The sequence below is a fragment of the Leptonychotes weddellii genome, chromosome 9 (genome assembly GCF_054177405.1).
Source record: "Leptonychotes weddellii isolate Sample4059 chromosome 9, ASM5417740v2, whole genome shotgun sequence".
Taxonomy (NCBI): domain Eukaryota; kingdom Metazoa; phylum Chordata; class Mammalia; order Carnivora; family Phocidae; genus Leptonychotes; species Leptonychotes weddellii.
In genome coordinates, this window is record NC_138377.1 from 82,900,596 (window position 1) to 82,927,885 (window position 27,290).

Genomic DNA, 27,290 nt, shown 5'->3' on the forward strand with positions numbered 1-27,290 from the left:
CAGGCACTGGGAGAGGTGGAAGCCAAGGAAGCAAACAGTTGTAACCAAGTTCTCAGAATAGTGTCTGGTCCACAGTGAGACCTCGGTAAATACTAACCATTATTATTTGATCATCATACTGCCACGGAGACGTGCATTTCTGCAAGCCACGGTTTTTAGAAGAAAACAAATGACAACTAAAGAAGGTAAAAATCAAGGTTTTCATGGAGGAAGAAAGCAAAGAAACTTCCAACTTCTACTGGGTTTCCTACAGCTTCAATATCTAAGTTTCCACACCATCAACTTTCAACATTTGTGGCTACCAGTCCTTAAGCACAGCTGCTGTACACAGCAATGACCCAGAGGCCTCCCAAACCCCCAAATACCTTCTGAGTGCTATAAAGATTCCATTCAAGGTGCTATCTTTAACACTGGGTGTATTTTGCTCCATTCTACTTGTTTGACGGCAGGTAGGTCTCTCAGGTTCTTGACTATCCACTGAAAACAAGCTCATTCTCTGACCACTCCCGACAAATAGTAATTTGTTCTAGTTAGGAGGATATGTTGTCTACAATAAAATGATAACATATTTTCAGGTTAAAATTATACTTTGTTTATACTCTTAAGACAATAGCTTCATGGTTTGTTTGTTTGTTTAATTCTTTCTAATTCAATAATTCTGTCTGGCCCAGATTCCCCCAAAATCAAGAAGAAACAATGAATAAGAGCAACAATGAGGAAAATGGTCAGGAAAAGGAAATAGTTTAGATTTCTAAAAGGTTAGGTTTTTGAAATAAATTTATATATTTCTATCTAAGAGGATTTCTCAAAACACAATAAAGGCACCGAATGGCAGAAAGCATCTCACATTAAGTGGGACATCTGGTCATCCTAGCCCTGAAGCAATGTACAAAAAAAATGCTATTTTTAAAAGGAAATAAATGTGAATACCGTACCCTGCATAAATGTAAATGTCAACACTTGTCAGAGAGACTTGGAATATGAAATTGACTAAAACCGACTAATTCAAAGATTTATGTACAAAGATGCTCACCATAGTACCTATCTTATAATAGTGAAAATGCCCAGCAGTAAATAAATTATGGTACATCCAGGTGACAGAATATTATCCAGCCACTAAAAACATTCTCAATGAATATTTAATGATATAAAAATTCTCACAATATATATTAAGTTTAAAAAATCATAAAAATTACCATATGAATGTAGATGAAAGACTTAGGGAAGTAAATTAATAATTAGCAATTATTATCTCTGGGTGGTATTAGTTTATTTTTAATTTTCTTCCTTTATATGTTTCTGTATTTTCCAAATTATCTGAGATGTATGATTTCTATAAGCAGAAAAAAAATTACTGGAAAGTTATTTTTTAAAAGTTTTTTCCAATAAATTTCTCCTTCTATTTTTAACTCTTTTTCTTACCCTAGTCTAAGCCTTAAGGTCTAGGACAGGGGTTCTCAAGTGTGGCAGAGGGGAGCAGGATTTGCTCCCCGCCCCCAGGGGATATTTGGCAATGTCTGTACACAATATGGATTGGTTTTTATAACTGGGGGTAAGGGATGTTACTGGATCTAGCAGATAAAGGTTAGGGATTTGGCTAAAAATCCTACAATACACAGGACAAGCCCACAGAAAGGAAGGATTATCTAGCCTACTATGGCAATAGTGCAGAGGTTGAGAAATCTTGGTCTAAGATGAAAAAAATTAGTATGAACAGGAAGAGTGGGTTAAAATACAATATTAACTCTAGTGAGTTTAACTTTTCACTTCTATAATAAGATATATGTATATATAGAGAGAGCTATCTATCTATATATATTCTGAATTGATAAACATTTAATCCAGGTTTTGACCTAAGTTCCTTATTAAAAATATCCTGATTTTATGAAAAACATCTCCAGGACTTCTGCTCCCAGCGTGAGCATGATGCTTCAAATTAGAAGTAAGATTTTTCTCAGCTTGAGCATGTAGAGACCAATTCTGGATAAAAGTTTTTTAAGGACTGCTACAAAAATATTTTTTAAAGTGAGATGGTATCCTTAAAGAAATAGCTGGTCACCTTAATTGTATATATTCCAGTATGGTAAAATGAAAAACTAAGTTCTAACTAGTCTAGTCTAGACTAAAGTGGAGTCTAACACAAAAATGTTTAATAGTTTAAAATATATAGATACTCCCATACACAGAAAATAATTTATGTAAACTCATGAGAAATTACTCCCTATTGTGATGTCGGATTCAGGGAGTGGTAACAAAGCAAAAGTACAACAGATGGGGCGCCTGGGTGGCTCAGTCGGTTAAGCAGCTGCCTTTGGCTCAGGTCATGATCCCAGGAGGGTCCTGGGATCGAGTCCCACGTCCGGCTCCCTGCTCAGCAGAGAGCCTGCTTCTCCCTCTCCCTCTGCCTGCCACTCTGCCTACTTGTGCTCTCTATCTATCCGTCAAATAAATAAATAAAATCTTTAAAAAAAAAAAAAAGCACAACAGAGCATTAGGGTGAGTAGATTAAATAAAGGAGTAGGGGTGTCTAGGAGCATACGACAGGGTGGAAGGCAAGAGAGTAGAAAAAGAACACTGGAAATGAATCAAACGGGAATAACAAATTTTACAACTTATCTGTTGATGAAAATGGGGGAAGAGAATAATGTATTCAAGCAAAAATATGAAGGAAATGAGGGGAAATAAAACACTGAGGAAATATGGCAGAAAAAGATCAGAAGGAAATGTGACATAGGGTTCATAACCTCCTGATTAAGACTAAATGAAAAATACTTTTCAAATCTTCCATCTCTGATACGATTTCAGTAACATTTGCTTATATGGATTCTCCATGACTTTTTTTTTTTTTATTCAAAATGATTCTATCAGGGAAAGCTACCCAATGTCCTTCTGGTCATGCAAAATTCTCCCATTCTTCTGCTTAAAGATCAGAAGAGAAGGGGCAGAATTCAATTGCTTTGTATTTTGGGTAACTTATTCATGGTGGATATTAACTATTCTTTCTGATGCGCAACAGCTTTCAGCCACCCCACCGGGTCTGAGTGGAGCTATCAATCATGACATCCTGTCCTCCACCTAGTCTTTGAGCCGAGCATGACTTGACTATGCATAGCATTCTCCCCCTCCTCCGCACTGCCCCCCCCCACCGCCCCACCTACACAGCACAGTGAAAGGAGAGGACACATGACTCCTAGCAAGGGCAACCAGAATTCTTTTACCAGACTTCCTCCAGGCCCAGAACTGGAAGATCATGTGGTCTTGCAGGTGTCACTGATCATCTTTTTCACCATGAAAAGAGCTGTCATGTGGATGAAACCAATGGTAGACAGCACAATTTGACATGAGAACTGGTGACAGAGAGCCTCAGAGACCAGGTTCTAGCTTTGAATCCATGGACCTGGGCATTCAGGTCATAGAAGCAAATAAAATCCTTTTTAGCTTTGAGCTGTGTTTCTGTTACTTCCAACTAAAACAGCTCTGGCTGGTAAACTCTGTAACACTGTCAAAGAGATGTTTGTTAAGTTGGTATCGCAGAACTATGATGCCGGAATTATCCAGACCCTCTTTATTTATCTACTACATCTTAGCTGTCATCATAACTTAAGGTAATAAGTTTCATAAATATAAACTTAATGTTTAAAGAAGAAATTCATTTTAAATGACACATTTATTTGAAGATCTAACAAGTATCCCTATTGAGATTTGATGTTACAAATTTCTTAGTCTTGACGTTAAATACTTCGATTTTCACCTTCACCTTTCTAAATTAAAGAGTTCTGCCTTTCTAATCTACTTTCTTTACTGCCACAGTCATTTTATTTTTAAATCTCCCATTCTGAAACTCCTCTAGTTTCAGTGTGTTTTTATTAAGAAGTAGAAACCCCAACCACCCACACAGGATTCCTGGCCCTGAAAATGCAAAGGTGGTTTTTTTGGTTTTGTTTTCCGTTTCGTCTGTTTTGTTTTTAAAGGAGATAGTTTGGGACGCCTGGGTGGCTCAGTCGGTTAAGTGTCTGCCTTCGGGTCCGGTCATGATATCAGGGTCCTGGGTTCGAATCCCGCATCAGGCTCCCTGCTCGGCGGGGAGCCTGCTTCTCCCTCTGCCTGCTCTGCCTGCCCCTTCCGCTGTTTCTGCACACGCTCTCTCTCTCTGACAAATAAATAAATAAATCTTTAAAAATAAATAAATAAATAAAGGAGATAGTTTACTGACCCCGCTGCAAAAAGGGAGCGGAAGGCAGGATAGCAAAGGAGAGGCTGTCCGCCAGAAAACACCAGTTTCTGTACGAGTGACTAAGGAGAGACAAAACTTGTCTTGTTAGTGTCCAGCCTCCCTCCAGTTCAGCAATGTGCTCATGTTTTTGGCCATAGCAGCATATCGGGCCAAAGGACGTAGATAAGGTGGTCCTCATGAACACTTAGAAATGGATAATGTACTTCTCTCTTGATTTCAACCAAGTCTGGAGCCATTATTTTGAAACCAAAACATAATCACACCATCCCTAAGTTCCACAATTGGCAAAAAGCCTCTATTGTACAAGGAAATGTTTAATGCTAATAACTGCTGGTTTAGGGGACTTCCAGCTGAGGAGGGCTTAGAAGAGAAATGGAGAAGGTCTGAGGCATGAAGAAGCCAGGGATAGTTTCTGCAGTTTAAAAATCCGTTATCACCACAAACCCAGACTGACATTACAACCAAGGTAGATGGAACAGGACAACCATTAAAATGCAAAATTGACCAACGGGCATTTTAGCACACTAAGGACCTAAGGACCCAAGGCACCAAAGGCAGACACCATCGATAAGGTAAAGGGGTAAGTGTGTGAAGTAAAGATTAAATAAACCACCTAAACTCCTCTGCCATCCACTCCCACCTCCCACTGAGTGACACCCCAGCTCAGTCCTGTATATTAAGTATCTCTAGTGGTTGGGCTAAGGTGAAACCATAATATATATTTTGAAAACACACAAACAACTCTTCCTGATGTCCCAGTGGGCAAGCACAACTCTAGTAAACTGGAGTTTATTTTAAAAATTATCATTTTAGCTATACAAAGAATAAACTGGGGAAGAGAGGAAGCTTAGCACAAGGAACTCCTGAGGATGATGAAAATGTTCTATACCTTGCTTATGGTAGTGGTTACATGACAGAATATATTTGTCAAAACTCACTAAACTATACACTTAAAATGAGTGAATTTTATCACAAACAAATTATACCTCACTAAGTTGATTAGAGAGAGAGACAGAGCTGGAAGGAAAGGAGAAGACAAACTCCCTCGGGAGACAAATGCAAAAGGTCTAGAAGACACTGTGGGAAGAAGACACTGTGGGAAGAAGACATGCCATCTGGGGATGGAATGGGAGGAGTGGGGTTGCCCACATGATGTTTTACCTAGGGCCAGGCTTTATTCCATAGATCAGCCAGGAGTTTCTACTTCTGAGAATACCTTATACTTTTGCATAAAGTGGAGACAAATAAATCAAAGTCTATCCTCCTCCCAATGGAGGAGAAATCCATTATAAAGTTAAAAACAAAGAAGTTAAATTACCTTCTGAGAGGGCGCCTGGGTGGCTCAGTTGGTTGGGCGACTGCCTTCGGCTCAGGTCATGATCCTGGAGTCCCTGGATCGAGTCCCGCATCGGGCTCCCTGCTCGGCGGGGAGTCTGCTTCTCCCTCTGACCCTCCCCCCTCTCATGTGCTCTCTCTCTCTCTCTCTCTCTCATTCTCTGTCTTTCAAATAAATAAATAAAATAAAATCTTTAAAAAAAAAAAAATTACCTTCTGAGATAAGAGGTAAGAGGGCTTGTCTCTCCTCTCCCACACTTGCCTGTAGTGCAGCCCCACCCTGCGCCAACCCTTCGGAGGTTGTAGTTAAATCCCAGAAACCCCATTCATAGACCCTCCTCCAGAGTTCCCCTACTTTGAACAGTTAAAAACACCAGGAAGATTGGGCACCTGGTGGCTCAGTTGTTTAAGTGACTGCCTTCAGCTCAGGTCATGATCCTGGAGTCCCAGGATGGAGTCCCCCATCAGGCTCCCTGCTTCTCCCTCTGACTCTCCCCCCCTCAGGCTCTCTATCATTATCTCTCTCAATAAATAAATAAAAATCTTAAAAAAAACACCAGGAAGATTTAAAATGTTTATCTGGCAGTAGCCACTCTCATTAAAATTAAAACCTCTTTGTACTCTTTTAGCCACTGGGCAATACACCAGACATTCACACTTCAAGAGACAGGAACAAATTTCAAGAGGAAGTCATGAGCTTTCTGCTTTGCTCAAGAAGTCTGAAGTATTGGGACGCCTGGGTGGCTCAGTTGGTTAAGCCTTTGGCTCAGGTCATGATCCCGGGGTCCTGGGATCAAGTCCCACATCAGGCTCCCTGCTCTGCGGGGAGCCTGCGTCTCCCTCTGCCTGCCACTCTCCCTGCTTGTGCGTGCTCTCTCTCTCTCTCTCTGACAAATAAATAAGTTAAAAAAAAAAGTCTGAAGTATTTCTGAGTAGCTTACAAGTTCCACAAAGTCTGCAAAATTCATGATACAATGGGAATTAACTTCCAGTTTCCAAAGCTAGAGCTACTGGTGTTAACTTACACTGTTCCCTCTCCTTCCCACGCTATATCTAATCCATCACAGAGACCTGTCTTCCAAGTTTGTCCCCTTCTTTCCCACATCATCTGCCTGTGCCTGAGTCTACCAGACCATCATTTCCTATTTTGTTTCCTGCAACAGTTTCTTTGGTTTCCCTTGGCTCCCAGCTCTCCTCTCTATTACTCATCCTGTTCAACACGCCTGAAAACGTGCTTACTTGTTTAACCACTTCTTTATACCCTGCTTCATTCCTACAAGTAGACTAGTCATCCCAAGCCATTATTTATAGGAGACAGACTGTTAGGGACATCAGGAAGAAATATAGATGGAAGAGGCATGACAGGATACTTGAGGAAATCGAATGTACTTGCCAAACTTCACATCTGGCACATGATCAGAGATGAGGTTTCTGTCCTGCTTTCAGATGTTGAAAGTAGTCTGAAAAATGTAATTTCAACATCAAAATGTTCGAATTTCCAGGATTGATGGTAAAGGGGAAGAGGCATAGAACAAAAAACAGGAACTATCCCAGAAAAAAATCTAGGCCATGTGGCTTAAGTAGGTATGAAGGACTATGGTAGGAAAGGAAGATTACAGATATACAAATCTATTGGCCTAAATTGCTGTCTCATCTAGGAAAGTTCACGTGGCTTCTCGAGCAGGGGTTTTAGAATTTTTTGTACTGTTACAAAACTCAGCATCCTGATACACAATGGGGCTCCTAATTAAACAACTTCAGGTAATCTTGGCCATTCTATAGCATTTACGGTGTTATCCATGTCTAGGAAGTTCATGTGAGGAGGCCTACCATACCATTGTATTGCTGCCGGTGATCCATGTAAGCCTAGTTAATAAACTCTGCTCCAGGGGCACCTGGGTGGCTCAGTCATTAAGCATCTGCCTTCACCTCAGGTCATGATCCCGGGGCCCTGGGATGGAGCCCCGCTTCGGGCTCCCTGCTCGGCGGGAAGCCTGCTTCTCCCTCTCCCACTCCCCCTGCTTGTGTTCTCTCTCTCACTGTGTCTCTCTCTGTCAAATAAATAAAAGCTTTAAAAAAATTTAAAAAATAAACTCTGCTCCACAAATGCTGAATCCTTTGAAGTTGCTGAAAGCATCTATGGGTGACATTATGATTCAGATATCCACTGACAAGTCAAGACTTGCAAATATTTTCAAAATCAGAGGGCGCCTGGGTGGCTCAGTCGGTTGAGCGACTGCCTTCGGCTCGGGTCATGATCCTGGAGTCCCGGGATCGAGTCCCGCATCAGGCTCCCTGCTCGGCGGGGGGTGTGCTTCTCCCTCTGACCCTCCCCCTCTCATACTCTATCTCATTCTCTCTTTCTCTCAAATAAATAAATAAAATCTTTAAAAAAAAAAAAAATCAGAAGCAATGAGATATCTTAGCCACCTTCAATTCTTTTGGGAACAAGCCAGGTGGATCTAAAAACAAAATAACCCACAACTCTGTGAATATACTAAAAACCACTGAATTGTAAACTTTAAATTGGGAATGGCATGGTATGTAAATTACATCTCAATAGCCTTTATTTTAAAAACCAACAAACATATTTTAACCATAATGTTAGTTTCCAGAAATGTTATATCCTAGGAACCTAGTTATTGCCCTTAAAATGTTTATACTGCTGGAAAAATTTACAAAACGGAAGCCCTGATAAATTACTGTGACAAAACCATTATCATTTTAGCTATAAAGAAAAAACTGAATGGTCTCTTTCCTTTCACCGTAATGGGAGCTGATCTGCATCACACATCAAAATCTGCCTTTAAGCTCTGAATGACATTTTTTAAAAGGGCACTTTTCAGATTTAACCACTATGTTGAATATCATAATTATGACATGTCACTAATATATCTTTCCTTGTAATCTACTCCAGAACTTCCTTCCCTATAATCCTCTGTGAGGAAAAAAATCCTTGTGTTTATCCACTGACTTAACTTTTTTTTTTTTTAATTTTTTTTTTTATTTTATTTATTTGACCGAGAGATAGCACAAGCAGGCGGAGCGGCAGGCAGAGGGAGAAGGAGAAGCAGGCTCCCCGCCGAGCAGGGAGCCCGACGCGGGGCTCGATCCCAGGACCCTGGGATCATGACCTGAGCCGAAGGCAGACGCTTAACCGACTGAGCCACCCAGGCACCCCTCCACTGACTTAACTTCTAATGATTTCCCTCTTCCTCTAATAATCACTACCCAAGCTTTTATCTCTACAATCATTCCAACCTTCCCCATGTCCCGACCCATTCCGTAATTTCTACTTATAAATACCACACCAGCTGTCTGACTGCTGTGGAGGTAACAACAGGTCATTTATGCTCCCAGATATTCAAAGTAGGTCAAAAATATAAGCAACAGACTATGAGTCCTTTGAGGGAAAGGACTGTGTCTTGTTCATTGTTAGAACCTCTCAATATTAAGCAGAGTACCTGGCACAATATTTTGACCCACCATTAAGCTACGGCCCATTCACAGAAAGAATTAGTCAACAAATAGCCAAGAGGTTAGAATATACTTAGGCATAAATGTATTTAGAAGGCAATTTAAGCTCAACTCACTCTTGATGTCTAAACCAGTCCGTCTTTACAATGACTAGAAGGTGCATTTTAAAAGAGTGTGTGATGAAGCAATGATCAAAAGCCAAAACCTTGAGATATAAAAATCACAGTATTTAAAATTTTTTTTCTTCTCAAAAATTATCTTGGGAGAAAAAAGGCTGATCCGAGACCAAGAGCAATTTATTATCCAATCAGTCTCTAGTTAAGCAGCCTACAATTAGGCAGCTCAGGGATGGACTCCTCACTGTGCACAGTGAAGAATGGAGGGCTATACAAAGTAACTAGGGAATGTTTACAGACCTATATCTCTTCATGGGAAAATGCCTCTGATATTTCTCAGTACCTACCTCATACTTTCATTATAAGGATTAAATGAGCTAATATTTGTAAAGCACTTAGAGTAGTACCTGGCACATAGTTAGCACTGTATCAATGTTTACTAATAAAGTAACCAAATCAGTTTTCAATTACATTCATTCATACATTAGAGACCTACAATGCCTAAGAAAATTACCAGATTTAGAGAGAAGTTCCAATTGTGCACTCTTTTAAGTCTGTGGCTGGAAAGAAAGGGGTCCTAGAGAATGTTTTATGCAAACTCCTCATCTTGTGGTTGAATTAATCTTATACCAATTTCTTGAGAAATTCACAGGTTACAAAAGCTTTCCCATCTAATTCCCAGGTTTGATCCTCACAACAGCCTTGAAAGAGATGCAGAGCAGGTATAATTAACTCCACTTACAGATATGAGACAACTGAACAAAAAAAGTTAAGTGACTTGTCCAAGGTCACACAGTAAGTGAAAAGGCCTGGGCTAGAATCCAGGTCTCTTGATGGCGTGTCCAGACTTCTAATAACATGCCGCAACTTGGGTCCTGGGCTTACTTGGGTCACATTTGGAAACAATGATTCTAAGATCCTAAATGGAGATTCTGCTGCCAACACAAACTTGGAAAGTGAAGCCCATTCTGTTAACTGGAACTAAAGGTAATTAATAGTTGGCAAAACACCTACGTACAGCAGAGTTATAGTATAAAATGCCATGACGACACACATTCACCAAGCACCACACACTGCCCAAGACAAATTTTCAGAAGCCTTCAAAGGGACAGTTCTCCAAAATATGCCATTCAGAGATTAGCAGACCCAGAAAATACTGATGTCGGTATAAGAAAGAAAAGGCTGCCGCTTTCCTTGAACTAAACCCTGAAGGAAAAGGCTCGCCCCAGCGGATGGTGAAGACATGGAGCATAACAAGGCTCTAAGGGATTACACGTAGGTAGCAAACTCCCAGGGACGAATGAGAACCGACCATCCCAGCCCGTGAATCATCTCGCATTTATCCGGCTGCATCTTCCTCAGGGGCTCACCACCCCAGGGAAGCCATCTGAAACCCGGCAGCTAAAGGTGAGAATCGACTGGTGCAGGATTCCAAATAATCTCACAGAAAGGTTGGCTGGTGGTGGAAGTGGCACCGCATACCAACACAAGACGTTATTTTAAGCGCCTGTCCCCACGGGAGGGACCATCTGATCCAGCCGATCAAGCATCTCCCGCAGCCAGGATTTTTCCAAAACCAAGCCTGGCAATCCTGACACAGGCCCCCTTCCCAATCGGAAACCCGCTGAGCACGCAGCCCGGGGAGCGTGGCAGGGGCCACAGAGACCGCCGAGGCAGGCCGCCCTCCGCCGCCTTCGCCCGAAAGAGGAAGGCGCCTCTGCGGCAGGCGGGCCGGGCTGGGGATTTTGAAATGCTGGGGAAGGGGGTGGTGCAGCCGCAGGGCCCTCGCGCCCCCGCCCCACGCCAGCCTGACAGCCGGCGGCGCCCGGCCGCGCGGCCCCGTCCCCACGGTGCGGCCCGCGGGCCGCCTTACCTTTGTGTAGAGCTCGGACGCGGCCATGGCGGGGCCCCGCGACGCCGACGCCCCCCGCCCGAGCGGAGGCCGCACCTCGCCTGGGCGGCCGCCCGCGCCGACTAGGAAGCGCCCAGGCAGCCGCCGGCAGGGAGCGGGGCAGGGCCGGGCGGGGCGGGCCGCGCCAGGCGGGGCGGGGCGGGGCGGGGCGCCTCAGGCGCGGGCGGCCCGCGGGGGCCTGGCCATCACTCCCGGGCTCGCCGCGAGCAGGCGCGAGCGCTCCGCGTGCCCGGGGTCCTCGGGGTCGCCGCCGCAGCCCCTTCGGCGGCCGGTGATGCTGCTGCTGCTGCTGCCGCCGCCGCCCTGTGCATTGTGGGAGCGGGAGGAGGCTGCGCTCCGGCGCTACCACCGCGGCTGCTCCGGGCTCTCTCCGGCTCAGGCTGCCTCCCCTCGGCCGTCGACCCCGAGCATCATCGGCCTGCCAGCCTGCGCGGCGGCCGCGTCCTCCCGCGCCGCCGCCGCGTCCTCCCGCGCCGCCGATGCCCAGAAGCCCGCCCCCGACCCCTCTTCCGTGGCACACCTGCCTGGGGGCGCCTCACACCCCGGACGCCCCTCTCCCCCAAGCGAGCCCTGGACCGTGCAGAAAGGCCCAGCCACGGCGATTGCTGGTGTCACTGCGTGTGTCCAGGTAAAGGACTGGGAGTCTCCAGCTGATTTTCCTATCCTTCCAAGCATTTCTAGGGAAAGGATTTGGGAGGAGGCTTCTTCGAAGTCAATAGAACAACCTAGAACTCCAGAAGAATCCTGCTAGGAGCAGTGGTCTGGGAGCTAGGCAGTGAGAACCAGTAATCTGAGATAGAGGATCACCAAGGTCACCCTAAACACCTGGGCATCTGCCTGGGTATCGTTTCTTGAAACAAAATGCCCCCAGGAGGCAGCCCAGGCGCCTACCTCTGCTAGGCCTATGTGTTTGCAAAGGTATACCACTACCCTTCTGCCCCAGTCCTCTTCCTCCTCCTGTTTCCCCTAGTGATTATCGATTCCATGGTGCCCACAGAAGCTATCCAGATGCCACCTGAAAATTGCAGGGGGCTTTTGTGGAAAGTCCATACTGCAAATGAATTCTGTATCAAAAGGTCAAAGGATGGGGCGCCTGGGTGGCTCCGTCCATTAAGCATCTGCCTTCCACTCAGGTCATGATCTCAGGGTTCTGGGATCCAGCCAAGCGGTGGGCTCCCTGCTCAATGGGGAGTCTGCTTCTCCCTCTCCCTCCGCCCCTCCCCCTCATACCTGTCCCTCCTGCTCATGCTCTCTAATAAATAAATAAAATCTTAAAAAAAGAAAAGGTCAAAGGAGTCTCAAGAGTAGCATTCAAGGGGCACCTGGGTGGCTCAGTCATTAAGCGTCTGCCCTCGGCTCGGGTCATGATCCCAGAGTCCTGGGATCGAGCCCCCCGCCTGGCTCCCTGCTCAGAGGGGAACCTGCTTCTCCCTCTCCCACTCCCCCTGCTTGTGTTCCCTCTCTCGCTGTGTCTCTCTCTGTCAAATAAATAAATAAAATCTTTATTAAAAAAAAGTGGCATTCAGTCTGCTCACCCTTACCCTTGCACATCAAGCACAAGAATGTGGTCTTTCCGGCGCCTGGGTGGCTCAGTTGGTTAAGCGACTGCCTTCAGCTCAGGTCATGATCCTGGAGTCCCGGGATCGAGTCCCACATCTGGCTCCCTGCTCGGCGGGGAGTCTGCTTCTCCCTCTGACCCTCCCCCCTCTCATGTGCTTGCTCTCTCTCATTCTCTCTCTCTCAAATAAATAAATAAAATCTTTAAAAAAAAAAAAAAAGAATGTGGTCTCTCTACCCTTGGCCCCATATGGTCTTCACCTTCTACCTGCTCTGCACTCACCACACTTTCACTCCTGGTTGACTAATCTCCATATTTTTTTCATCCTAGCCTCTTATTTCTTTAAACTCTTATGTGCCCGTCCTGGAAATCTGGGATGGTTTCTATCAAGACCACGTCTCAAGGCTGGCCCCTTGGTTGTGTGTGTATCCTGCATGTGTATGTGAAGGAAGACCATAGCCATGGGGGGTGGGGGCACTTGGGACCAGTCCTCATTCCCTGGAATTCAAGCCTGTCCTTCCCTTGCTCACTGCCCACAATCCCCTCACAGATGCCATAGGTATTGGCTACAGAGTCCAAAGACCCACAGAATTCTCTCTGTTCCCTCCAATTCTAAAATCACATCTCTTTCATGTTTTGGGGTCCCACCCTTTCTTTGTCCAGACATAAAAAGGGAAAATGTGCCGCTATGACCAGTACAACAAGGACACTGGATTGAGATTTAGGAGGCTTGAATTCTACCCCTTATAATTTCTTCATGCCTTGTGTAAGGTGGTAACCACTGCTTTCTCACCCTTGGATAATTCTTACCTCTCAGGACTGTTGGGAAATGCTGATGTAGTAGTTTAGGGCATACACCCCAGGGTATGCCGCTTTGGCATAGAGTTTGGAGGATTTGAAAAACAGCAAATACAAGAAAAAAAACACTCTGACTTTCTTAAAAGCAGGAAATGAAATTCCGTTATGAAAGATGTCCTCCCTATACCAGAAGGAAAGTAACATTCTTATCATCAAGGAGAAGTTGAGGAGAATTCTGCACCAGCAGACCTTTGTTAAAATAATTCTTAAAAAAAAAAAATAAAATAAAAAATAATAATAATAATAATTCTTATCTTCCCTTCACCTGCCCACATAGTTTAGTCACTTTTCCACAATTGCCTCTCTTTGTTTGACCCAATGCAAAAGCAAGCAGGTTTTGTCATTTCTTTGGGTCTTCATTTCATTATGAATACTCCTGTGTCACATAAAATAATATAAATATATATGTTGCTTCTCCTTTTAATCTATCTTTTATCAGTTTAATTTTCAGACCCAGCCAGGGATCTTAAGAGGGTTGAGGAAAACTTTTTCTTCCCCTATATGGACAAAAAACTAAAAAACTAAGAAACTAAAAAAAGGGTCTTATAGATATGAGTCTTTTTTTTTTTTTTTTTGGACAGGTAGAAAAAGAAACTAGAATTATTGTCTTCTAATTCCTGAACACATGCATTCAACCACTCAAATTTTGGGGGCCACAGTAGGAGAAAGGTAGTGGGTATGAGGAAGAGGAGAAGGAGTCTCTACCCTTGACGTGACTTTACCTCATTCAGAAAAAGAATAGACTTAAAAGCCAAAAAAAAAGCAACAAGGAACCCTGATGGCTGGCCTCCCTTACCTTAACCACGTATATTCACAGTCCCAAGCACTTTGTCATTAGTGAAGTATGGAAACCAGCAATAGTTACAGCTTTCCAGGATTTAGGATTCCCCCCTCCCAAAGAGTAGCCAAATGTCATTGCATATTTTAAGTCAATAAAGTTCTCAACTGTCACTTTAAAATTGGGAAAATTTTCATGTAGTTCGTCTTCAAATAAAAATAATGCCCAAATTAATGTGAAAAATCCCTCTCCTCCAAAACATTTCTGAGTATTACTTTTTGCAACAAGTATTGAGAGCTACCATGTGCCAGAAACTGTTCTGCATGCTGAGGATTTATGAATGCACAACACAAATAAAATCTCTGACCTCATGGAGCTTACATTCTAACCAGGGAGACAATTACAAAGGTAGAAGGTAAAGATGGCAAGTATTCATTTGCTGGGGCTGCCGTAATAAGGTACCACACACTATGACTTTAAACTGTAATGGGCTATATGTCTGGAGGCTAGCAGTCTCAGATCAAAGTGTTCCAGTGTTGGTTCCTTCTCGAAGCTGGGAGGGAGGCTCTGTTCCAAGTCTCTCTCCTGCATCCTAGTTGTTTGCTAACAATCTTTGGCATTCATTGGATTCTGCCGCCCGCTCCAGTCTCAGACTTCATCTTCCCATGGCATTCTCCCTGTGTGCATGTGTGTCTGTGTCTACATTTCACCTTTTTATAAGGATACAATCATGCTGGACTAGGGTCCACCGCAATGACCTCATCCTAACATGATCATCTACAAAGACCTTATTTCCAGTTAAGGTTTCATTCACAGGTACTGGGAGTAGGAAGGACTTAAGCATCTTTTGGGGATGAAGAGGGCGGGACACAATTCAACCCATTAACTGTGGGCAATGGAGAAAAACTAAACAGGGAAGAGAGAATGTCAGCAATTTTAGTAGGGTGGTCCTTGCTTTATTCAAATTGAAAAAATAACTTTCTGGAGGGCCTATTTTGTGTCAGCACTTAAGATAATAAAGATAGAAATTAATGAAATATGGTCCTTGACCTGGGAGAGCTCACTGCAACGAGTAGCTGCAGGAGTAGGGGAAGGGACAGTCCATGCTGCATGGTCATTAGTAATTCTAATTCTGTAAGATTAGCCCAATTCTAGAGGCAGAGGCAAAGCACTGTTCCTGGTTAATTAGTTGGCATTTACATACCCTAATAGTTAGTATTTCAGAGGATTAGACACTGGGCGAGAGTAACATTTGAGTGGGTGGGGAAGAACCGTAAATAGTTCACTGAAAGATCTAAATAACATTATATATGGGAGGCCATTTATTATCAAAGGATATATAAAGGAACAGCATGAGGGAACGATGCTATGAAGCAGAAAACGCAAAGTTAAGAACAGAGTAAGACTGGGGCTCCTGGGGTGGCTCAGTCCAGTAAGCAACTGACTCTTGGTTTGGGCTCAGGTCATGATCTCAGGGTTGTGAGGTTGAGGTCCACATTGGGCTCTGTGCTGAGCTTCTCTCTCCCTCTCCCACTGCCCATCCCTGCCTTTCTCTCTCTCAAATAAATAAATCAATCTTAAAAAAAAAAAATAGGAGTAAGACTGACCTAAAAGACTGCCAGTTTACCTAGCTCCCTCCCACCTGTGAGTTTAGGTCTAGCCACACTTTAAGCCTCCTAGGGCAAGGATTAAAAGTATAGTCCTTAACTCAAAGGTACAATTATTTTTATTCCCAGTACCTATTACTCTAATTCTAGATTCTAATCTTGTGTGTCCTAAAATATCTGTGTGATCTCTGGCCCTTTGTTCCCAGTCTCCTGCCTGTGTCCTAACCACCAGCTATTTGACCAGTCTCTGCATCTCTATTCCTGGTTGTTTGGTATCTGATTCCCCCATCAGTTGATGTTCTGGATCATGAAATGCTTTCTGCCCATATCCATAGCACTCACCTGCTTTATATTGCCCTGATCTTCCTGAATTACTTGAGTTTAAGTACTTACTAGCCACTCTCATCCTGTACCTTCAACAACCAGACAGTTAGAACTTCCATGTGGTAGTTGGTGGAAGGTCCTCAGTAACGAAAATGACTTAGATTCAAATGACCTTGATTCTAGTCCTAGTTCTTAACAGGACTAAGCTACTGAGCCCATGTGAGCCTTCTTTTGTTTTGTTTTGTTTTTTTTGAATAAACTTTTAAAATTTTAGAAGTTTTAGATTTATAGAAAAAATTGCAAAGATAATACAGCATTCACATATACCTTGGTCAGTGGACTGAATATTTATGCCTCTGCCACCCTCCCATCCCAGCCCCACTCCCCCACTCTTGCCTAATTCATATATTGAAATCCTAACCCCCAAATTGTTGCTATTAGAGGTGGGGCCTTTGGAAGGTGATTAGGTCATGAGGGTGGAGCCCTCATGAATGGCATTAGTGCCCTTATGAAAGAGACCCCAGAGAGATCCCTCACCCCTTCTACCATGTGAAGATAGAGTGAGAAGACAGACATCTGTGAGGAAGTGGGCTCTCACCAGACACCAAATGTGCCAGCACCTTGATTTTGGGCTTCTCGGCCTCCAGAATTGTGAGAAATTTCTGTTGTTGATAAGCCATCCAATCTATGGTATTTTGTTATAGTAGCTTGAACAGGTTAAGACACCCTGCAACCATTTTAGTATAGTATAGTATATTTGTTGTAACTAATGAACTAATGCTGACATATTATCATTAACTAAAGTCCATACTTTATTCGGATTTCCTTAGTTTTTACCTCATTTCCTTTTCTGTTCGAGGATCCTGTATTTCATTTAATCATCTCATTTGGATCTTCTTGGCTGACAGTTCTTCTCTTTTCTTGTTTTTGATGACAATTTTGAGTAGTGCAGGTCAAACGCTTTGTAGAATATCCCTCAGTTGGTATTTGTCTTGATTAGACTGGGGTTTTTTATGAGGTAAAGTGCCATTTTCATCATGTGAGATCAAGGGCCATACTATCAACATGACATCACCGTTGTTATTGACCTGGATCATCTGGCTCAGGTAGTGCTTGCCATGTGTTTCCATTGTAAAGTTACTCTTTTCCCTATTACAGGCTGAACTGTATCTCCTCAAAATTCTTATGCTGAGCTCTAACCCTCAGTAACTCAGATGTAACTGTATCTTGAGAGTGTCTTTAAAGAGGTAATTAAGTTAAAATGTGGTCAGTTGGGCCTTAATCCAATGACTGGTGTCTTTTGAAGAGGAGATTAGAGCACAAACATGTGCAGAGAGACCATGTGAAGACACAGGGAGAGACACACTGCAAGCCAAAGAGAGCGGCCTCAGAAGAAACCACACTCACCAATACTTTGATCTTGGACTTCTAGCCTCCAGAACTGTGAAAAAAATAAACGTCTGTTCTTTGGGCCATGGAGTCTGTGGTACTTTGTTATGGCCGCCCTAGCAAACTAACACACAGACCCCTTTCCATACTCTTGAATGAAGTCACTCTATAGAGCCCACACTTCAGGAATGGAGAGTTATGCATCACCTTCTTGAGGTCAGAGTACTTACATAAATTTGGAATTCTTTTGCATGGGCAATTTGTCTCATCTTCCCCACTTATTCATTCAATCATTTATATCAGTATGGATTCATGGATACTTACCTTATACTCTGGGTTATAATCTAATACTATTCAACTTTGTTGCTCAAATTGTTCAAGCTTTGGCCACTGGGAGCTCTTTCAGTTGGTTCCTGTGTCCCTTTGACACACACCTCCGTAATTGTGTGTGGGTTTTTTTTTGCTTTGTTTTTCAAAGCACTTCCTTACTTCCTAGCACTACAAGATGCTACCGATTCATCTTATATATATTTCCTCTCCAGTCCCAGAATTAGCCATTTTTCTGAGAAACTCTGGTTCCTTTCATTGGAGAATAGGTATTAGAAACTAATGTCTGGGCCTCATTGTTACTGGGGTATTGTTGCTTCTAGGACCTGTCAGCCACAGAGCAAGGACCTGGTGTATACTGACCCGTGTATGTAGACCTATCCAGACTCATTTCTGTATGTTGCCATCTATGTTTATTAAGCTGAATATGAATTCATACTGATCTCTCCAACTCTAAACTGTTATTACATAAGTCATTCTGGCCTCCTCCCCTAGCTTATCCATAAACTCTTCAATAGTGAGGAATCTGAGCCTGTCTTCTTTTTTTTTTTTTTAAAGATTTTATTTATTTATTTGAGAGAGAGAGAATGAGAGACAGAGAGCATGAGAGGGGGGAGGGTCAGAGGGAGAAGCAGACTCCCTGCCGAGCAGGGAGCCCGATGCGGGACTCGATCCTGGGACTCCAGGATCATGACCTGAGCCGAAGGCTTAACCAACTGAGCCACCCAGGCACCCCTGAGCCTGTCTTCTTTTAATCAGCACCTTATATGTGTATTATTGAAGGATTCAAATGAGATCAATGAGAAAGTGTACTGGAAACTGGACTGTGCTATACAATTTTAAGAGATCATTAATTAAATTTTCAGTCTTCTCTCCCCCCACATATTCACTCCCTGCCTCGGACTGCCTGGGCCTGTCGTGTTGTAGGGTTCAATGGAAGCGCAATCAAGAATTGAGTGACTTCTGAAAGAGCATTCTGGAAGGGTAGCAAAATGAAAATAGGGATCAGTCAGAAAGGGTGAATAGCTCAAAGATCAGAACTGCAGAAATATACTGACTTATTTGGCTATAGCACCTGGCTGTACAGTTTAAGGCTCTTTCCATGTGAGGCATGTCAAATCAAAATGAGTACGGGAAAACTGAATTTCCTGAAGTTTTCACACACGAAGGTAGACAACCAGCCAGTGTTGTACTGAAGAGGCATCTAGGAAGGTATAATGGCGTCTGTCCCAGTTGTTTGCCTGTCATCTTTACTGTATTTTGTGGAAATTTCTACAGGAGTTTTGCCTCCTGATAGAAAAACCAGAACAGGGGCACCTGGGTGGCTCAGTCGTTAAGCGTCTGCCTTCGTCTCAGGTCATGGTCCCAGGGTCCTGGGATCGGGCCCCACATCGGGCTCCCTGCTCAGCGCGGAGCCTGCTTCTCCCTCTCCCTCTCCCACTCCCCCTGCTTGTGTTCCCTCTCTCGCTGTGTCTCTGTCAAATAAATAAATAAAACCTTAAAAAAAAAAGAAGAAAAACCAGAACACCTCTCTCTCTCTTGCAGCTCAGATGTAGTCATATGACCTGTCTACAAGATCAGATCGATCTGCACAAGACTTAGGATGTGGGAGGGAGCAAATGTGAGGAAATAGGCTCTGCCCAGAACTTCCACTTGCCAATGAAGGCAGCAGCAGAAGTGGCCCAGTTCTGGAGACAACAGTGGTTACATCCAGGTTAGACTCCTGACTTTTAGTGTTTGGTGGTGAAAGCAGCGGGGCATGTGGCCTATCAGGTCATTGCTGTAGCATGTTTCTGGAGTTTCTGCAAGATTTACATCAAGACTTTCTCTAGCCTTTCCAACAATTTCGTAAGTGATCAGATATTTTTTGATAAATCCCTTTTCTGCTTAAAGGAGACAGTTAAGAATTTGTGATTGAGAACTCTGACCAGCATATATTGGAATAGCAGCAGTTAATGGGAATGGTTAGAATTCAAGGGCATAATTTCTTTCAGAAAATATTTATTGGGCACTTAACTAAGGCTGGGCTAAATAATGCTAGAACAAACATTAGATACTTTTTGTGGAAAGGAGAAGAACTGAATGAAGGCAATTAGAATGCACTATGATTAAGTGCTAAAACAGTGTTATGTGGAAATGGTTATTGTGTCTCAGAGGACAGAACAATTAACATGATGTGGGGGAGGTGAGCATTCAGTTTTCACAAAGATATGTTTGAATTAAGTTTTGAAATACAGCTAGGAGTGTATCAACAGATATCACCAACTAAGATAAGATAAGCGACAGACTGGATAAAGATATTTATGATGCATATACTATCCACAAAATTTTTTAAAAATAAAAAACTTCCATTTCTTCTAGGGAATCTGACCCAAGACAAAGGCAAAAAGCAATGGTTGCCATATATAGAATCTAGAATATAATGGATACGGTTCAGGAGAGCAGATGACAGCTGTGTATAAGGATAAGAAAGCAACAAGTTCAGACTGAAGCAAAGAAGTATTTCCCGGAGCAAAAGGAAGACTTAGAGAATACTTGATATGACGAAGGACAGTAAAATAATTGTGGTTGTGATAGTGGCCAAAAGGATGGGGGGAAAATAATTAAAAACACCAATAAATTGGGGCACCTGGATGGCTCAGTCGTTAAGCATCTGCCTTCAGCTCAGGTCATGGTCCCAGGGTCCTGGGATCAAGCCCCCCATTGGGCTCCCTGCTCGGTGGGAAGCCTGCTTCTCCCTCTCCCACTCCCCCTGCTTGTTTCTATCTCTCGCTGTGTCTCTGTCAAATAAATAAATAAAACCTTAAAAAAAAAAAACACCAAGAAAAACAAAATACTATGTAAGGAAATGTGATCTGCATTGAACTGTTTCAACTGATAAAGCTAACTATTAATAATAGTTATAAAATAGAATGTAAATGTAATCAACTTTGACAATGTAACTCTTAAGAACACAGATGACAAAAGATGGAGGGTGGAGGGAGAGTCAAAAGGAAAGATGGGGCATTAATATTGTCATCTTCCCCACCAGAGAGACAAGAATTACTGCTGACAGCCAATATAAGAAATAAAGGTCAGGGTGCCTGGGTGGCTCAGTTGGGTAAGAGTCTGCCTTCGGCTCAGGTCATCATCCCATCCCAGGGTCCTGGGATTCAGTCCCACATCAGGCTCCCTGCTTGGCGGGGAGCCTGCTTCTTCTGCTCCCCCCTGCTCTCTGTGTCAAATAAATAAATCTTAAAAAGAAAGGAAGGTGAAAAAATATTACTAGACATTGTAAAGGAAGCCTATAAAGGAATCAAGAGTAGTGATATTATAATCCTCGAAGGAGGGTGGGAAGCGTAAACTAAATCCTCATCAGTCTTTAAAACCATTAATTTATGTCTAAAATTAAGAAATCAAGAAAGTGATATAAATATACTATTGAGGGGTATGGAGGAAACTGCCAGAAAAAACACAAATCTGAGTGTTTCAAATAGTTCTCCCTCTGGGGAGCTAAACTTGCTGGTAGAGCATATTATGATTCTTAGATTTTCATGATGTCCTTTCTATACTACTTGACTTCAGAATCACATACAAGTATAACTTTAATTTTAAACAAACAAACAAACTGGAGTGTGTGCTCTTGGGCCTCTCTCTGGCCAGCGGCCTACCTGACACCCTCTCCCGTGTCCCCAGGTCTGACCCTCTTCCTTTTCCTCCACCTCAGGTGGAACTGCCACCAAGATGCAGATTTTCGTGAAAACCCTTACTGGGGAAGACCATCGCTATCAAGGTTGAACCCTCAAATACAACAGAAATTGTAAAGGCAAAGATTCAGGATAAGGAGGGAATTCCTCCTGATCTTTGCTGGCAAACAACTGGAAATGGACGTACTTTATCTGACTATATATAACATTCAAAAGGGGTCCACTCTTACTCCAAGAAACAAACTGAGGGTTTTAGAGGGCAGGGGGGTGGGGGGATGGGTTAGCCTGGTGATGGGTATTAAGGAGGGCACGTATTGCATGGAGCACTGGGTGTTATACGCAAACTATGAATTATGGAACACTACATCAAAAACTAATGATGTAATGTATGGTGATTAACATAACATAAAAAAAAAGGGGGTCCACCCTTCATCTTGTGTTGAGATTTCGTGGTGGTGCTAAGAAAAGGAAGAAGTCTTTTTTTTTTTTTTAAAGATTTTATTTATTCATTTGGGAAAGAGAGATACAGAGAGAGAGAGAGAGAGCAGGGGGAAAGACAGAAACAGGCTCCCCGCTGAGCCAGGAGCCCGATATGGGGCTCGATCCCAGGACCCTGGGATCATGACATGAGCCAAAGGCAGACACTTAACCATCTGAGCCACCCAGGCACCCCGAAAAGGAAGAAGTCTTATGCCACTCCTAAGAAGAGTAAGCATAAGAGAAAGAAGGTTAAACTGGCTGTCCTGAAATACTATAAGGTGGATGAGAATGGCAAAATCAGTTGCCTTCGTCGGGAGTGCCCTTCAGATGAATGTGGTGCTGGAGTTTTTATGGCTAGTCACTTTGACGGACATTACTGTGGCAAATGTTGTCCGACCTATTGCTTCAACAAACCAGAAGACAAATAATTGTATATAGGTTAATAAAAGACATGAACTAAAAAATAAATAAAAATTTAAAAATAAAATAATAAAAATAAATTTAATTTTTTTAAAAAAGGAACAGAAAGAGAAATCTAATAACAATTTAGAACCAAGTTTTGCTTCTATCATTCTTTTCCATATTTTTATCCTATGATTGATGCCCTGCTTGATAGCGTTTGCTCTATTTGGTTCTCTTAAAGAAGTTACAAATTTAAGCAATGATCCCAATAAAACCACTTTTAAATTTCTAGATCCTTTGTAGATCTGTATTAATGTACATACATGCTTTTTTTTTTAAGATTTTATTTTATTTATTTGAGAGAGAGAATGAGAGAGAGCGCATACGAGAGGGGGGAGGGTCAGAGGGTTAGAAGCAGACTCCCCGCTGAGCAGGGAGCCCGATGCGGGACTCGATCCTGGGACTCCAGGATCATGACCTGAGCCAAAGGCAAGTCACCCAACCAACTGAGCCACCCAGGCGCTCTGTACATACATGCTTTTATGAAGTGTAAAGACCCTTCTAGGTCTCAAACTTCCATCCTCTTCTCTCATACCCCCCAGAAAAAAAGACCTCACCACCTCTCATGAATGGGACTAAGGTCATTTGGTGAGCCCTCTCCTCTAGTGTCCCTTTCCCCACCTGAACTTGAGTCATTCATCCTCTGACTGAGACATGCCAAGGCTGATGTCTTCAGCCATGTTCTCCATCCTAGTTCTTGCCTTTTTGCCTCCTCTATATCTTTGGTTTTTCTTCTCTACTTTTTGTTTTGCCTGTGAGCAAACTCAAATCTTTCCTACATTTAAAAGCAAATCCAAAAACTGTAACTTCATGTGCCTCACAATCTCTCAAAAGAACCACACCCTTACCACTAACTCATCTTTAGTTGTTTATCATTGCTCTTCTGTTCCTCAGCCCCATGTGGATACATACCTTCTCTACTGAAACTGTTGTTAAGTGACCAGGGATACAAATTTCCATTATCTACCGGCCTTTCCTCAGGTCCCACTCTTCTCACTGCTCCGCTATACTCCACACTTTTATCTTCCTTTTATTAAAACTTTTTCCTCTTTGCTTCTGACACTTATAGATCAGATCGTCCATGCGAATGTAAATTACTGCAATCAGCTGGCAATATTGTAACAAAATATAGAGAAGTTACAAGACATGAAACAAGTACAATGAATAGTTCTTTAAAGTTTACACATAAGGGCACCTGGGTGGCTCAGTCAGTTAAATGTCTGCCTTTGACTCAGGTCATGGTCCCAGGGTCCTGGGATTGAGTCCCGCATCAGGCTCCCTGCTCAGCAGGAAGGCTGCTTCTCCCTTTCCCTTTGCCCCTCCGCTCCGCATGTGTGCACTTTCTCTCTCGCTATCTCAAATAATTAAAAACTCTTTAAAAAAAATAAAGTTTACATATAAACCTAACATATGAGAAAATAAACTTGGCAGGAATACTACTATATATGACCATCTTAAATTACCCCAACTGGCAAACACTTGAGCCACAGACCTAACTTACATACATAACAAACATAGATGTTTTACAAAACATAGTAATTGTCTGCCAATTAAAAAAAAAAAAAAGCTATTACTTTTTAGTCTTTTTTTAGCGAGTACATTCATAGTAATTGGGGCTTCTCATAATATTGATATTAAAGTGGTTGAGAATTAACTGAAAACATGAAAGGTTTGTGTTTTTTTTAGATTTTACTTATTTGAGAGAGAGTGGGAGAGTGGGTGTTGGGGTAGGGGATAGAGAGAATCTCAAGCAGGCTCTATGCCCAGTGCAGAGCCTGATGGGGTGGCAGTGGGGGGTTCAATCCCAGGACCCTGAGGTCACGACCCGAGCCGAAGTCAGATGCTTAGCTGACTTAGCCACCCAGGTGCCCCTTGTGTACCTATAACTTAACACAGCCTGGCAGAAAGCTGTCCACTGGTGTGTCTGCTTTTGATCTTTATCCTTGAATTAAAATATGGCTGCTCTACAGTGATCATTTCTGCAGTAACCCTTACCCTTGAACACAGGTTTTTTTGTTTTTGTTTTTAAGATTTATTTGTCAGAAAGAAAGAGAACACACAAGCAGGGAGAGCAGTGGCAGCTGCAGGCAGAGGGAGATCAGACTCCCCGCTGAGCAAGGAGCCTGATGTGGGGTTCGATCCCTGGATCCCGGGATCATGACCGGACCCGAAGGCAGATGCTTAACCGAATGAGCCACCCAGGCATCCCATAAATAAATCTTAAAAAAAAAAAAAAAAATGTAGTTAATTAGTAGTTATATTTTGGAGTCAAAAGTTTATTTGTGGATTTTCTACTATGCAGGGGGTCAGGCACCTTAACCCCTGAATTGTTCAAGGGTCAATTTTACATCTGTAGACAAAGATATTTCATTAGAAACATTAGCTTTTATGTGAGTTTACAGTAACAAGAGTCTACAATACACTAATCAGCCTATTATTGGTAATAAGGCAGTAAAGAGCCTTGGATATCACATGGAGAATGCTTGCAAGGTTATGATCACAAGCAAGAGCAAAGCAGTGAACACCTAATCCATCCTTGCTATGGAAAATCAGGTATACCAATTTCAGTGATGTGAGGTTTATAACAGCAAAGTTCTCTAACACTTTCTCATTCAGAGAATAAAGTATAAAGACCAATGAAGGAAATGAAGGAAAGGCTATGCACAGCTGAGACCGTATTTTCCCTGCATCCATATCCTTAATCTGATTTACCAATTACACGTCCAACCCAACATTCCATTTCATTTTATTCATTCAATAAGCATGTGAGTGTATGTATATGCTAGGGATACAATAATGAATTAGATCTCCCTCTAAGGAAGTTAAAAGTTGAGCCAAGATTAGAATGAGTTACTGTCAACCAAGCCATGAATCAGGGGAAATGTCTAATGCAAAAGAAATATATCGAATACAGGCAGAAATAAGGTTGGAACATTTTTAAGTGCTTATAAATTAAGAATGGAGGAAGCAGGATGAAGCAGGGGGATGGATGGGAGCACAACATGGACAAGGTAACAGGAGTGGAAAGTGATGTGTTAGGAACCACAGCCAAGTGTCCAGCTAAGAAATATTAGCGGCTTGGGGTATGGGGCCAGCAATGGAGAGAGATCAACAAATTCAGTATATTTTGGTGGCTGTTGGTCACCGCCTTTAAGGAATCAAGTATGACTCCAAGGTTGGTTTGAGTACCTGAGTGGGTAAATGCATGGTGGTATCATTTACTGAATTGAAGGCTGGAAGAAAGGGCAAGGTTAAGGAGAAAAATCAAGAATTCCTTCCTTCACAGGCTACGTTTTCCAACCAAACTTCCTTTATCGGTCTACATTTTTCCAAGTCCTTGCCTATTTGAAAATAACAATCCCTCTACTAAAATGCTCTTCTATCTCCCTTGCCTCCTACCCATGCCTGCAGCAACCCACCTCTCAAAAGTCTGTCCTCTACCACTCATCCCATTTATCCCCTAAATTGAACAACTCATTCCTCTAGACTTCCCGGAACTTTATTTCTACCTCTTCTAAGGAATGTAACACCTTCTACCTTGCATTAAATACTATGTAATTTCTCAGAATGTAAGCTTGTCTCAACCATTTCTGACATATGGTACTAGAGTGCTTTATACATGAGATGAAAACTCAAAATACGCAAACACTTAAAGTTACCTTAATCACAAAGCCTTTACAAACAGAAGATAGCTAGGATCTCATTATCATACATTATTTAAATTGAAACAAAAGACTAACAGAAAACTCTTTTTGCATATAGTAGTAACTGAAATCTAAAGGTATCAACTTCAGAAATTATTCTGAAAAATGTAACATTTAAATAAGACAAAAACTGCAAATAAAATGAATAGAAATTAAGTAGATCAATTTATTTATTTATTTTTTTTGTATTTTCACAAGTGTAATTTTGGAAGGGCTATTTGACAAATTTCAGCATTAACTGCCAACTCTATAGACATGTTCAACAAAAAAGGCATTCTCTTGGCCCTTTTAAATACAGGCAAAGTGTCCTATTGCATCACAAATGAGAGATGCAGTAACTGAGGGCTTATTAAAGAAATTAGGTGTTTTTTCCAAACGCTATTTGGTTGATAATAACATAATACAAACATACATGAATGGTTTCATGACCACCAGCAATTTGCAGAATAAAACCCATTAAGTCTACCTACTTTAAAGGCCAAACTAGCAAAACAGTATTAAAATTGGTGTTTTTAAATCCTTAGATTAACAATCCTGGAGATTTCTTTGATCCTAGTTTTATGAAGTGTGGTGGGGAGTCAGGGGGAGAAAGGATATGGGGGAGGGGGGAGACTGGCAGTGCATGCTGAGTTGCAGAGTTGGGACAGTGGCTCAAATTAGTCATCCAGATTAGGATAGTGTTTTAGAAAATTAAAAATGTGTCCTAAATGTGGCATATTGGGAAGGATATTCAAGGTTGGTAATTCATCAGCCCTAAACACCATTTAATGAATGCCATCTGGAGGCTTAAGAAGTAAGGATGGGGGGGGTGAAATAAAATGAGGTGAAAAAGGAAAAGGAAAAGTACAAGAAATGTGTTTGAATGTTGGGGAGTGTGAAAAGGCCACCAGAGAAACTTACTTTAGTTGCCACTCAGGTGTGCTCTTCCTATAGGCTATCTGCCCCAGATCACCGAACATCACATTTACAGCACAATTTAAGTAGAGATTATATTTCAGCTTTGATAAAACGTCACTAATTTGGATTGAGAAAGAATACATGCA

General features: G+C 42.4%; 1 protein-coding gene across 1 annotated transcript in view; it reads right to left on the bottom strand.

Moving 5' to 3' along the window:
- MYO5A (myosin VA) overlaps positions 1 to 11,169 on the bottom strand; it is a 181,335-nt gene extending 170,166 nt beyond the window's left edge. Inside the window, exon 1 of the mRNA XM_081831863.1 lies at positions 11,036 to 11,169. Within this exon, the coding sequence (XP_081687989.1) occupies positions 11,036 to 11,062 (27 nt within the window). The 5' untranslated portion in view covers positions 11,063 to 11,169. The remainder of the gene's footprint in view (positions 1 to 11,035) is intronic.
- Between the last annotated feature and the right edge of the window lie 16,121 nt (positions 11,170 to 27,290).